This window comes from Mustela erminea, chromosome 5 (genome assembly GCF_009829155.1).
Source record: "Mustela erminea isolate mMusErm1 chromosome 5, mMusErm1.Pri, whole genome shotgun sequence".
Lineage (NCBI taxonomy): Eukaryota > Metazoa > Chordata > Mammalia > Carnivora > Mustelidae > Mustela > Mustela erminea.
The window spans coordinates 137,271,541-137,286,193 of NC_045618.1; the positions used below are offsets into that span (position 1 = coordinate 137,271,541).

The 14,653-nt window shown below is 35.9% G+C and overlaps 1 protein-coding gene across 3 annotated transcripts in view; it reads left to right on the forward strand.

Annotated features, from left to right (window-relative positions):
- The window catches only part of PPP4R4 (protein phosphatase 4 regulatory subunit 4), a 103,655-nt gene that overhangs the window by 67,139 nt on the left and 21,863 nt on the right, over window positions 1-14,653 (forward strand). For all 3 annotated transcript variants that reach the window (XM_032345143.1, XM_032345146.1, XM_032345147.1), the window contains 8 exons: window positions 210-332; window positions 1,408-1,577; window positions 1,910-2,029; window positions 4,765-4,842; window positions 5,688-5,771; window positions 6,363-6,545; window positions 11,701-11,806; window positions 13,601-13,748. In XM_032345143.1, the coding sequence (XP_032201034.1) occupies window positions 210-332; window positions 1,408-1,577; window positions 1,910-2,029; window positions 4,765-4,842; window positions 5,688-5,771; window positions 6,363-6,545; window positions 11,701-11,806; window positions 13,601-13,748 (1,012 nt within the window). The remainder of the gene's footprint in view (window positions 1-209; window positions 333-1,407; window positions 1,578-1,909; window positions 2,030-4,764; window positions 4,843-5,687; window positions 5,772-6,362; window positions 6,546-11,700; window positions 11,807-13,600; window positions 13,749-14,653) is intronic.

The window sequence follows — 14,653 nt, forward strand, 5'->3', positions numbered from 1 at the left end:
TCCACCTGGCATTGAGGTTTTTGATGATCTTAACTCTCCTTTCTCTGCTTCTGTGCCCCACATCCACCACCACTGCTGGCAGAAATCTTCTGTTACTGTGTGGCTAACAGTAATTTTTCTTTCTGGGATCTGTGTGTATGTATTAATTTCTACATGTGCAGTGTGGGTGACTTGATCTAAATTATGTTTTGTTTTGTTTTGTTTTCCAGATGACAGAAGTCAAACTATACTTCCCCTAGTGAAATCATTTTGTGAAAAATCTTTCAAAGCAGATGAATCAATTCTTATTTCCTTATCTTTCCATTTAGGAAAATTATGCCATGGACTATATGGTATGATATATCTTAAGAATTTCAAGATTGTAGATAATTTTTTCCTTTTTCTTTTATATCAGCTTACTAAGCTTGGGCTCTCCAGTTGTAAAACCCCCTTCCAGTGTGTCAAATCTTAAGAGACCTAAATTTTTGATAGCTTAATTTAGAACACATTAAAAATGACTTTTCCCCCAATAGAACCTATTTGAAAGAACAGTGACAGAATGAAGTAGGCATGGCCCTTTAAATTTTTGAATATGAATAAAAAAATTTTTTTAATATGTATCAGTTGGCATATGATAATAGAAGTTCATTTATATTAACTATTGGTACATAGTAAGTATACCCTTATTAACTATTTGCTGGATAATTAATATATCATGTGAGTGTTTCAGCTTAGAATCAGCATAATACATCTTGGCATTTTGAATATTACTCAACATAATACAACTTGGCATTTTGAACATTACTCCAGTTCTTAGCTAGCTATAATAATGTAAGCATAAATTAAGTTATAACCATCTGGCATAGTAAAGCATTTTTGAAAATGTATATTGTAGACTTTTAACAGGCTGTGGAAAATAAGTACTTCAGTATATGATGAGTTCCTGGCTCCCTAACATAGTTTATAAATATGGAACCAATCCATTGATCAAAAATATTTTGAGTTTACTTTGTCATCTTTTAGACCTGAGTTTTTAAGCACCTTCTCTGCAGAAATGTATATGTGCCTTTTCTGCAGACAGCTTTAGAATATTTACAATAAACAGCAGTAATGACCCTGATGTATTACTATAATAATGACTTCTTAGTGGTCTGTGGTATGTTATATGCAGCAGAAATTAATGCAGTTGTAATTCCTGTATTGTGTAGGTTATGCTATCAAAATCGAAATTAAAATACTGTTAAAATTAACATCAGGTGAAAAAATGTGTTGGGTTTCTTCACAATAGGTATTTGATGCCTTTATTTATGATCTTTAGCCGTTTACTTGACTATTTGGTTCCAATTATGTATATATTGTACTTTGCTTTTCTCTCTTTATTTTTGTTTTCAATTAAAATGTTAAACAAAGGTTTTACATTTGTTTTAGGAATTTTTACTCCAGATCAACACTTGAGATTTTTGGAGTTTTATAAGAAACTCTGTACATTGGGTTTGCAACAAGAAAATGGACACAATGAAAATCAGATTCCACCCCAAATCCTAGAGCAGGAGAAGAAGTATATCTCAGTCCGGAAGAACTGTGCTTATAACTTTCCGGTAATAAACTATGTATTTGTATGGAATTAACAGTTTGATTATAACTTTAAAATATATGAGTAGATAGCATTAAAGAATATGGGCATATATGACACCTACTGCTTAGCCTTACATCTGGTATATACAGTGGGTTCTATGTAATATTGGTGTAATTTATATTTACCTTTATATATAAACTAGAACTGTATGTATGCATTTTGATCTTCCAAATATGATCTCTGTCTAAATTATTATTCAGAGGGCATGATTTCAGTATAAATGGCTGTAATATTAGGTATTGATGCATGTTTTTCTCTCCTTCCCACTCATCTTCTCCCTTCCACCTTCCCCAGGCCATGATTGTTTTTGTTGATCCTAAAAACTTCCACATGGAACTCTATTCTACATTCTTCTGCCTGTGTCATGACCCTGAAGTACCAGTCAGATACACTATTGCTATTTGCTTTTATGAAGTAAGTCTGACGAAGTAATACGACTTCACGTTTGTTGTTAATTCCACTTATGTATGCTAGATGATTTTTTGATGCTGTGTACACTTCTATTTATAAAGGTTTATTACAAGATATAGACTCCATATGTCTTTCATATTGTGATCCTTAATGTTATTTTAAAATCCCCATAATTCTCTTAGTATGTTTGTAGAATTCATCTACATAAGCACATTATAATCATTTATCATTTATTAACCCATTCATATACTAAATGCTTACTTTAAGCCAGACATTGTGGTGTGAATATGGATATTGCAACTTTGGAAATAAAATCAGTGTTTATATGCTTTATAGTATTTATATTTAACTTTGTGTCTAAACTCAAGAACTTGAGAATAAATGGAAAATGTAGACACAGATTATTTAAATTTTTTAAAAGATCTTATTTATTTATTTGAGAGAGAAAGTATGAGAGAGCATGAGCAGGAGAAGGGGCAGAGGGAGAGGGAGAAGCAGACTCCCCACTGAGCCAGGGGCTCAATCCCAGGACCCTAGAATCATGACCTGAACCAAAGGCAAATGCTTAACCAACTGAGCCATCCAGGCACCCTAAATTTATTGTTTCTACTGCAAATGGATCATGTGTCATGAACATAGCTGTTAGGTTCAGCTATTACAACAACTTTCTGTAATGTAAGAGCAAAAATGAATTTAAACTTTGATGATGAATGTCATCAACTGTTACGCTTGAGGTTGAAATTTGGCTTCGTGTCTTAGATGGTCCCAGTAAGCACATGTATGCTATAGTTGTAGTAAATATGTATGAACTATAACTTAGGAACTTCAAAACAGAAACACCTCTTTATAAGCGGCATAATAAAATACTTCCTTTCTTTATAAGAGGCACCTAAATATTCTTAGTCTCAATGAGAAGATTTCAATCCCTTCCTTGTACTGTGTTCCTACAGCAAGCAGAGCATCGTTAGATTAGCTAAAAGTACCTGAGGCGTCTATAGTCTCACTATTATTTTGCTTAATAATAAATAACTCTTGGCTGCTCGCTGATAGTCTTTGCTTCTTTTGAATAACAGTTTTTCTGATCACTGTGTAAAATCTAGGAAATATTTCCCTTTAAATGGAATAATTAATTAAAATAATTCCAGCGTTACAGAATTAAGTCATCTTTGTAAATATAGCGAGAGAAACACACTTTCAGAGAAGGGGAAAGAACAGAGCACTCTGGCTGGCCAAGATCACTCAAACCATCAGTCCCCACTGTGTGTTAAGTGGGCACACAGATTGGTTACAGTGCATGCTTGTACTTGTTAGATGAATGGTCTCTAGAGATGGTTTCGTGAGTTTAGTATCTGAGAAAGCAGTATTTATATATTAGAGGTTTTACTGATGTTTATTTTTATCTCATCCCTTTAATATTTCATTTTTTTTACATTTTATAGTGGATGTAATATGTTAACACCCTACAAGTAAACATCTTGAAATGTGTCCATAAAAATACTTCACTGGTAGAAGTTTGGATCATTGATCTAGCTCTTTGCTGGATGGCTAAGTGTCGTGTTCTCTCAGTTGTACCTTGTAGGTAGATTGTTGCTGTTACTCCATAAAAAGCTTGTTAGTCTAGGTTTATCCTTTTGAGTAGTGAGAATCCACTGGTGGATTTACAGTTTTTTCACAGTGTTATTGTTAAATTCTGGTAGTTATTTTACCATGTCCTAACTTTATTCTTGTTTTTCAGAAATACATTATTATGAAAGTATTTTGAAGTCAGAAACAACATTATAGAGCAAAATTTTTAAAAACATTTTCTTGGGACACCTGGGTGGCTCAGTGGGTTAAGCCTCTGCCTTCGGCTCAGGTCATGATCTCAGGGTCCTGGGATCGAGCCCCGCATCCAGCTCTCTGCTCAGGGGGGAACCTGGTTCTCCCCTCTCTCTGCCTGCCTCTCTGCCTACTTGCAATTTCTCTCTCTGTGTTAAATAAATAAATAAAATCTTAAAAAAAAAATTTCTTTATCCAGGAACCTTCCTCCCCGCCAAATAAAATCTTACCCAGAAGCCCAATATGTAAACACAAACGAACAAACAAACAAAACACCAAACCCAAAAAAGAAAAGAAAAAAAAAAGATGAAGTAGAAACTGGTAAATTTACCATTGGGGGTTCTGAGTTTGCCTGGAGGAAGAAAAACAAATTTGTTCACAGGGAAGCTAGACCAGACCCTTCCAACTCCTCTGGTGCTGATTAAAGTCTTTGATGGGAAATATCTTCAGTGTCTTGCTTGCTTCGGCGTCCTCTCTGTCCCTGTGTCACACCGACCTTCTGCAGTGTTTGCCTTCTTCAGGAGGCGCTGGACCAGGATGAAAGCTCATATGCCCACGATGTTCTGTCAGACCCTCTTGGCTGCTATTAAGACTTTAAAATATGAGCTAGAGGTGTCCATGGACTTACTGCTTGTGATACGAAAATTATGACTGATGAATCCATCCTGTACTTTCTACACCCTGCTGGGCACTGGCTTTCCCACCTGTGTCTCCATACTCCAGAGCGTTTATAAGGCAGACTAAAAAAGCTGGTTTTCTATGCAATTAATTTTTCTAGAAATTTAATTTTTACATTTATGTTGTAACCTAGTTTTGTTTTAGAAGATGTATCTAAAAGGGGTGCATTTTATAAAACTATTATTATATCCTTTAGATGTCTAATAGTTTTAAATCTGAGAGACTTTATTGCTCCATTTCAGGTATCTAAACTTCTAAATTCTGGAGTATATTTAATTCATAAAGAACTAATAACATTATTACAAGATGAATCACTGGAGGTAATATCTTCTTACTATTTGGTTTTTACTTCATTTATGTTAATTTTATGTTAATTATTATAATTATTATAATTATGTTAATCTGAATATTATTAATGCCCGTTTCCCCCCAAACTTCTTCAGAATTGCATGAATTCATTCAGCTGACTAACCCTCAAAGCGTCAAGACAAGGTGCCATTGTATCATAGACTGGAAGTTGAGATATTTTAAAAAAAAATACTAGGTTTTAAAATAGTGTATATTTGTTTATTAAGAAAAATTTAGGACATACCAGAAAGTAGACAGACAAAAGTTCCAGTCACTGTTTCTGTTTTGTTATATTTTTAAGTTTTCTTTTATTTTTTCGCTATGAAAATGTTTGTATTTTACACAATTGCAATCCTGTTTTATATCACATTTTGTATCTTTTTTTCTGTCAGTATTATTGGAGAGTGTACTTGGGGAAACTGAAATTCTTTGTTTTGATGATGCATTTAGTGTATCCTGTTCACCCAAAGCTCAACTCATCAGTATTAGCATATTGCTGAGGGTGTTACCTGACTTAAATTGCTTTGTAAAAGTTGAGAGGCAGTTTTCAGCATATTGGTTGTATAGATGTAGCTGCCTTAGATCTAGATCAAGGGGCAGATACACTAAGCTCTTTTCAAAAAGGTAGTTTCGATTGGGGCAGTTGATTATGTTTCTAAAACGTTCCAGCAAGAAGATGGCAATGTAGGAAAATAGGAAGCCCCTAAATTTTGTTTGGTAAATAATACTATTTCTGCACAGAAATGGACATATGAGGCTAATACAAGATTAGAAAAACAGTAATTGCCATAACAGTAATCGATGTCTCTATTAAAAGGTACTAGATGCTCTTATAGATCATCTTCCAGAAATCCTTGAACTTATGTCTACTGGTGGAGAAAGCAGTGTTCAAGAAAACAAGGTAAATCCCATGTATCAGAGAAGTTGCTGAATGTTTTAAATATGATCTTTCTCTACAGAGTTGTTGTGGGGAATCAATGAATGTGTGGAAAACATTTAAAGTAGTGTTTGCCCCGTAATAGCAGGTGCTTATTAGTAAATATCTGTGGAAGCTTCAACAGCTCGAATTTCCCCTACAATTCCATTACCATGATTCTTATTTATTGTCCTTGGAGTTTGCATTCATATTTTTAGTTTTTATTAGTGTTAATTATTATTCCAAGCATAGTATCTGGTGAGGACAGAGCAGTAGGAATGTAGAAAGCCAAAATTTTCCAGCAGTGAAATAGAGCACCTTGTACTTAGGTTAGAAGGATTGAGTCTCATTCTCTATTTCAAAATTTTGTTTTCAGTAACTATAAATTTTACTTATGGATTTTTTGAAATGTATTTGATTTTGCCAGATAATTATCTCCCTGTGACAGCTAAGATCCTCTTAGGTTCTGAAGTGAGTGAGAATATTCCTCTCCCCAGTGTATTAGAAGACTGGGTAGTTTGACTGAATGCCGCAATTGATTTATTATCATCAATCTTCTGATGTGCTTTTTTTCAGTTATCATCTCTGCCTGACTTGATCCCAGCCCTCACAGCCGCTGAGCAGCGAGCGGCAGCCTCCTTGAAATGGAGAACTCATGAGAAGCTACTACAGAAATATGCCTGTCTGCCACACATCATATCAAGTGATCAGATTTATTATCGTTTCTTACAAAGAATGTTCACAATCATGATGACAAATGTGAGCACAGTACCTTTTATCTAATTCTTCTTTTTTTTTGTTAAGATTTTATTTATTTATTTGACAGAGATCACAAGTAGGCAGAGAGGCAGGCACAGAGAGAGAGGAGGAAGCAGGTTCCCTGCTGAGTAGAGAGCCCAATGCGGGGCTTGATCCCAGGACCCTGGGATCACGACCTGAGCCGAAGGCAGAGGCTTAACCCACTGAGCCACCCAGGTGCCCCCCTTTCATCTAATTTTTTTGAACTCACACCTGATTTTGGAATTACCAGATTCTTCCCATTCTCAGAATAGCACAACAAACTCTGTTGATTCCATTTGGTCCTAGAAGGATGTTTTATTCCCAGGTCCCCAAGGGGGAGACTCAGAATTCCCTCTGCTTCTTCACTAATGCTTGTGTTTGAACATTGCCTACATAGCTGGATTGAAGAATGAACAGGAGGTACCTTTACTTAGTTTTTTCCATATATTGCCAAGGAGAGTGTGAATAGAGTCACTTCAACTTGATATAGTTCTCAAAAGGCAGGTTGGCAGGAGTCTGATCTCGACTGCGGAGTCCCTTGTGCTCTCAGATGCACATTTTATGTGTCCTGGCTTCAGAGCCTACCTACCTCAACTATGCCATGTTGCCAAGACATCCTGTAAGTCCCTAAATCTTAGTGGAGTTGCTTTTTCTTTTAAAGGATCTCTAAAAAGTGGCTGTGTAACAGTTAAAGCTTATATTAAAAACATGATAGCCTACTGTGGATATCCGTAAAATTAGAGTCAAAAGCAGGGGCAGGCAGGAAGGAAAAGGTCTGTACTCAAATCCTCCAGAGAGTAAGTTGTCTACCTTTGACACAACAATTTCAGAGGTTTATTTAGCTCACAGTTCACTGTGCATTTAATATGTCTTCCTACCAATTCTGAGGTACGAAAAAGTTCTATATAACATGTGTATTTTAGAAACTGTTGAAAAAGTGCTTTATATTCTCATTGTTCTCAATGAAAGGGAGATAATGAAATCGAATAGTCATTTCAGGAAACCAAAATCAGGTTTAGCTTCAAAGATTAAAAGAAAAACAAAATAACATTATTGGTGTCATTTATAATGTAAGTAAAAAAATAAGGATACATTTCATGAACTAACACTTCTACAGGTTAATTTCATTCATCAAAGCATAGCCTAGAGCCAGAAGGTCACATTATAGCTGTAACAGTCTTAAGAAATGATTTTGACATCAATGACTTCTTATCAGAGGACAGTCTGTGAGTGTGCCACATAGGAAATTTCACGTAAAATTGCACAGAATTGATGAATTATTTTATTCAGAAATAATCTGTTTGAGCGCCTGCTCTGTGTCAGGCACTGTTTCAGGAGTTAGGGATATAGGAGCGGATAAGACAGACGGACTCCTGCTCTTAAGGGAGCTTTTGTTCTAAAGGCTGGTGACAGGATACATAATCCCACAGGAGGAGTGAATATATTCACAGATGCCAGTAGGTGCTGTGACGTTTGATCTTAATTGTTTATCTCAGCCCGATGATTTAGTAGGCATGCTGTGTTTACAAAGCTAAGAACACATAGATATTCTGTATTTTTAATTTCACTTCTCAAGAAAGAGAAATGATTTATCACAAAAATGTGAACAAAGTACCTGTAAGCCTAAGAGATTTGTTTTACTGTTGTTTTTTTTTTTTTTTTTACAAGGCAATAATTCCCCAGTTAAAAGGAGATACATGATTATTATAGCATATTTCCCATGATCAAAGGGATACATTATTCTGCTTCAGTATTCTCTGGAGAAAAGATTTATATTTTTAATTCCATACCTGATGATCATAATACCCATTCATTCATTCAGCAAAATTTATTGAGTGCTTACTACGTGCCAAGCAGTGTATTCTGGGTACCAGGATACAACAGTGAACGAAGAGACAAAGGACATCTTATCACACAGCCTGAGATGCTATTGGGAGACCGGCTGTCGTCGAGCAACATACGTACATAATATGTCAGGGTTGAAAAGTACAGTGAGGAACAGCAAAGCCAGGTAGAGGGTTAGGAGAGTGACAGAGGGGAGTGGGGTGCTGTTGTGGAGACAGGGGCCAGGGAGAACCCTCTCTGATCAAGTACGCTTCATGCAGAAGCTTGAACAAAGTAAAGGAGTTACCAAGGGCAAAGGGAGTGGTGTGGTTGTGTGAGGCGCCAGGAAGCTGGGTGGCGAGCGTTGGGGAGTAGGGTGCCTGGCGGCACACTTTGAGGACCGGGATGTGGGGTCTAGCTTGTGGTCTCTGAAACAAGGAAAATCTTCGGAAAGTTTTGAGGAATGATATTAACTTCTTTTTTCTGCGTTTGTTGTGAAAAAAATTTAAAGATACAGATAGGCAGAAAAGCCTATGATGAACCCTCCTCATTTTGTTAACATTTTGCCGTCTAGACCGAATAATTGTTAACATTTTGCTGTATTCGTGTTTCTATTTCATTGTGCTGAAGAATTAAAAATTTTTTTTTTTAAAGATTTTATTTATTTATTTGACAGAGAGAGATCACAAGTAGACAGAGAGGCAGGCAGAGAGAGAGAGAGGGAAGCAGACTCCCTGCTGAGCAGAGAGCCCAATGTGGGACTCGATCCCAGGACCCTGAGATCATGACCTGAGCCGAAGGCAGCGGCTTAACCCACTGAGCCACCCAGGCGCCCCTGAAGAATTTTAAATTACAGATATCATTATATTTTATCTCTAAACATTTCAATGGTCATCTCTAAGAGAGGACATCTGCCTGTATAATCACAATAGAATCATTGCATTTTACAAAACGGATGGTTATTCTTCAGTGTAAGTTCACATCCATGGAGATGACATTGTTCCCGGCCATATTTTATATGATCCTATATTCCATATAGGATCCAGTTAGGATCTTTACGTTTCCTTTGGCTGTTACTACTCTTAATTGTCTTTTAATTCAGGACAGACTCCCTTTTCTCCCTTTCCCCACTTTTTCACGACCTCGAATTGTGGAAGAGACTTCGTCATCCTGTAGAATATTCCTGTTCTGTATCTGTCACACTGCTGCCTCATGGTGCTAGCTTGTTCACCTACTCTCAGTATTTCCTGTAAACGGAAAATTAGATCTAAGGGCTTGCTGAGTTTTAGGTTTAAACATTTTTGCCAAGCGTAGTTCATAAATGCTCTTTGTATTTTATCTCATGTCATCTCGCATGATCTTGGGAACAGAGGACACGTGTTCCTCTGTAAGTGAGCTTGGAGTGCTTGTCTAGGTGGTCAGCTCTCTTAGCCCACGGCAGAATTATGACTTCTCCCTTGCAAGGGCACTGTCATTCCAAGCTGACCCTTGGAACCCTCTGGACACCAGTTTCTTATCAACCTCACACCCATTAGGGTTGGCATCCGCTGATGACCCTTCCTGAATCCATTTTCATTAGAACTTGCAGAAGAGTGATTTTTAAAAATTCTGTCCCTTCTACATTTTTCATGCATTCTTCTATGAAGAGATGCTTTACTTCATCCACATGGGTAATTTGATGATGCTGAAATCTGTTTCCTCATGTGATCCTTAGTTTTTTCCTCCAATGATCAATTTTCAGAGCTGGGAGTTGGTGCAGGAGCTACTTCCAGTGGAGATCACTGAGTTTTCTTTTGGTTTTGTTCTCTCTTTCAGCCTCATTCTCTAATATTAAATGTTTTTTTTTAAGAATTTATTTATTTATTTGACAGAGAGAGAGATCACAAGTAGGCAGAGAGGCAGGCAGAGAGAGGAGGAAGCAGGCTCCCCACTGAGCAGAGAGCCCGATGCAGGACTCCATCCCAGGACCCTGGGATCATGACCTGAGCCGAAGGCAGTGGGTTAACCCACTGAGCCACCCAGGCGCCCCATTAAATATGGTTTTAATCAACTGTAGTCATTCTTAGTGTGCTCCAGTTTTCACAACTTACTCAGGCTGCGCCTTAGGTGTTTTTGATACGTTTATCTTTGATTTCTGGCCCAAAAGATAACTTATGTTATACTGTGAGGTACAAAATATACATATTTTCTTATGACTAAAGTATTTATGCGTTCAAAATTCCATTAGTATACACAGAATGAAAGAAAAGAGTGACATGTTTTTATTTAATTCATTTACCTAAAATTCATCTTTTTAAAATTCTAGTGATGCTTCTATTTATGTACATTTCTTCAACTTTCTGTTCTAATTCATAATGAATATTCTCCTTTTACATTTAACACATTAAAAACACCACACAATAGTGTATAAAACATGAGAGGAGGTAGCAGGCATCACACTCCCAGCAATGTAAAGTTTTATTTTACTCGAATTCCCAGGATCCCCATTATAATACCTGCATCTTCAAGAATTAAATATTACAGTATTTCTATGTAAGCCAAGATGGTGAGCGTGAATTTTATACTGGACATAGTATATCTGCTTGAGAGATTTTTCTCTAATACATAATTTGAACCTAAACCCTGTAAAGATAGATGATTGAGTTCACTTAAATTAACCAGTTGTACCCAGTGGTGTGACAGAAATTCAAAAGACAAAGGAATACAGAACACTAGTAAGAGTTACTGACATGGTGTCCTTTGGATTCTAAGCTTTATCTGTGGGATAGACCAGGGATCTCAGTGAATGACACTGAGGCTGAAGAGACAGAAGCCAGAGGACTGAAAAGTACAGCTGGTTACGGGGTCTCTAGATTTCTGTTTTGGTGATGTATCTGACACAGGGCATGTTCTTGTAAATATTCATTGACTAAATCCCCTTCATTCATTGAGTAAATGAATATTTACTCAATGAATATTTGCAAGAACATGCAATACCTAACACAAGGCTGGGGAAAGGCTAAGAGAATGGCTGGGGAGTTGTATTTGGGGAGAATGTCTTGTAAGCTGAAGTAGCCCAGAAAGAAAGTCAAATATAAATCAGATCTGGATGACTTGGAAATGACTGTGCCAAACTGCATTAACTTTGTAATGTGGTACTTTAGCTGATTTGCCTGAGTGATATTAACATGAAATTATGAAGAAACTTTCCACAGTGATTTGAGAGGCAGCCATCACTGCTCTTGCTTTTAGCCAAAACTGGAAATTGATTTGTGAAGCAAAATTATGCTGTTTGATTGGTTTAATTGTTTTTCTTACCTATTTCTTCAAGAATGTCTTACCTGTCCAAAAGGCAGCTTCACGGACTCTGTGCGTTTTTCTACGTTATAATCGTAAACAAGAACAGAGACATGAGGTCATTCAAAAATTAATTGAACGTAAGTAATCATTGCCTCTCATTTTGAAAAACAGAAAGTAAACTGACCTTAGTTAGCTCTGTCTGGCTTTATCATTTTGCCATGAATAGTTAGGCTGATATTGGTAAATATCCAGAGTGTGTTTGTGTTTGAGTTTTGTAGGTTAATTTTTTTTTGGTATTAGAATTCTGTGTGACAGGATCAGTCTATGATGAATGAAGTAATAATTAGTCTGGGCCTACTTTAGTGAGTTTCTACACGTGAGAAGTTAAAATAATTAATTAAATAATAATTTAAATATTATTAAAATTAATATCAAAATTTTATTTAAATAGTTTAATTAAAATTATTTAAATTTATTAAATAATTATTAATTATTAAAAATAATTAAAATAATTATGTTGAGAGTCTCGTTTCTACCCTGATAAATAGCATTTGGAACTAAAATATGAGTAGAATGTCCATGAATGTAGTAATTTATTTTATGTTTTTATTTTAAATATTAACAGAATGAAGGGGTTTTTGGTTTGTTTCCTTGAGCAGAGTTGATAGTACCTATAAATATGTATCTGGTAAGCTTAGGTGGTTCATAATGTCTTCAAAGATTAAGTCAGTTAACAAATGCAAATTTATTTTAATTTCCTAAGGGCTAAAATCAAGATATAAAGCTCTAGTTGAACTGTTAATTCTAGAAATAGTGGCACACGCATATATATACTTTTTAATTACTGTGTACTTGCTTTGACATAATGTCTTAATGCTTTTCTTAAACTCTGTTATCCAGCATAGGTGAGTAATGGGATTTTCTGGTTACTGAAGTTTACCTTTTTAAGTGTAGATCACCACTTTTCCAAAAAAATTAGAGTATATAAAATTCCATTTAAGAAAAATTATGCTCAGTATACTTTTTTTTAACATTTTGTATTTATTTATTTGATAGACAGAGATCACAAGTAGGCAGAGAGGCAGGCACAGAGAGAGAGGTGGAAGCAGGCTCCCCGCTGAGCAGAGAGCCCAATGTGGGGCTCGATCCCAGGACCCTGATATCATGACCTGAGCCGAAGGCAGAGGCTTTAACCCACTGAGCCACCCAGGTGCCCCGATGCTCAGTATACTTTAATCTTTCCCTTTTTTTACTGTTTTAATTTAATTTTCATTTCTCAGTGGTAGGACCTCACAATTAGAATCAATTTTATTTTGTAAGGACATTCTGTTTGGTTTTAAATCTTAAGAATTTTGCTTTTGAACATATGTATGATAAGAGAGAAAATAATTCTTTCATGTTCACCTGAATTATTGTCAGTAATCCAGTGTTTACATATGACTTTAACCACTTCATAGGATCCTTATGGAAATGAGACCAAGAGAGCAGTTGATTTGATTGATGAAATATAACTTCAAAGTTTGAAATTACACAAACTTGCATTTGAATTACAGTCCTGCACCTACCAGCTCTGTGACTTTAACCTCTGAAAATCTCCTCTCAGTTGGATAAATCTATGCTTCTCCTATTGGATTGCTTTTCAGGATTAAATGTGATAATACATGTGAAGTATTCAGTACATAATGGGTGATCAAAAATAGCATATATATTCAATACTTAAAAATGACCTTTTTTTCTGGTTTTTAAGATGTCCTTATTTTGGGAGTCTACTAATCTGGAGTGTATAATAGGATTTTTTTCTCTTCTTCTATTTTCTAAACAAACTGTGGATACAAAGAAGCTTGTCATGGATTTTGTGTGTTTGATTTTGTCACGTAGAATTTCGTGTAGGAAAAAATTAAACTTCTCTTCTTTGTTACTGTTGTTTCTAGAACTGGGCCAAGGAAAAAGTTATTGGAACAGACTTCGATTTTTGGATACCTGTGAATTTATTATAGAAATCTTCTCCAAATCATTTTTCTGTAAATATTTCTTTCTACCTGCTATTGAACTGACACATGATCCTGTGGCAAATGTGAGGTATGGTACCAGTCCAAGGAAATACTTGAAAAAATTGTACTTTTAAATTTATCTACTATAATATATCTACTTATGTACTATAACAAACATGCAAATTCTTTTTCATAGTCAATTGAAAAAAATACTTACTCTGAAATTCCTAGTAATCCTAATTGATGAGCCTCAGTAGGACTTGGAAGCATAATCTTTTTTTCACAGTGTCCCAGGTCTTCTGTTTATTGGGTCAAGAGGGCAGGAGTCAAAGCCAGACTGGCAGGCTTCTCCTGCCACTTGGATAGACATATTGGCATCAGGAGAAGGTTGAGTAGCTCTTCTTAATTTATGGATCTTCTAAGACTAAAGAAAAAACAACTCAAAGTTGGCTTGGTGAAGTTCTGTCCATTTTTAGGGGCAATCAAACGATTAGTTTTTGTTTTCTATTTTAGTGTAAGAAAATAGAGAAAATGCCACTGCATTGGCTGCAGTATTTTGTGCATCTTTTTTTTTTTTTTGTGCATCTTATCTGTGTTAAATCTCTAATGAGTCCAACTACGGTGTTAACATTTTGCAAAGTAAAGTTGGGACTCTAGTAAAGCAGCCCCTGGGGTGATGAATTATCAATTACCAAGCAGTCGACAAAAATTATTTGAAAGGAAATGACATCATCTCTACTCAGGTGAATATGACTTAAAAGCATAACATTAACCTCAAGAGAAAGCAACCTGCCAATTCAAAAACCAAATGAAGATTAATTGAACATGGCTCCGTGAATGTTGGTTGGTTTTGGGGGGTAAGAGATCATTGCATAGCAGTTTGTCTGTTTCCACTCTTCTGCACAGGCAGCTGCCAGCCCGACGAATGGGTCCAGGAACACCATATCCTAACTGGATTTTAGATATAGAAGCATTTGTCCAACTCTATAGAGA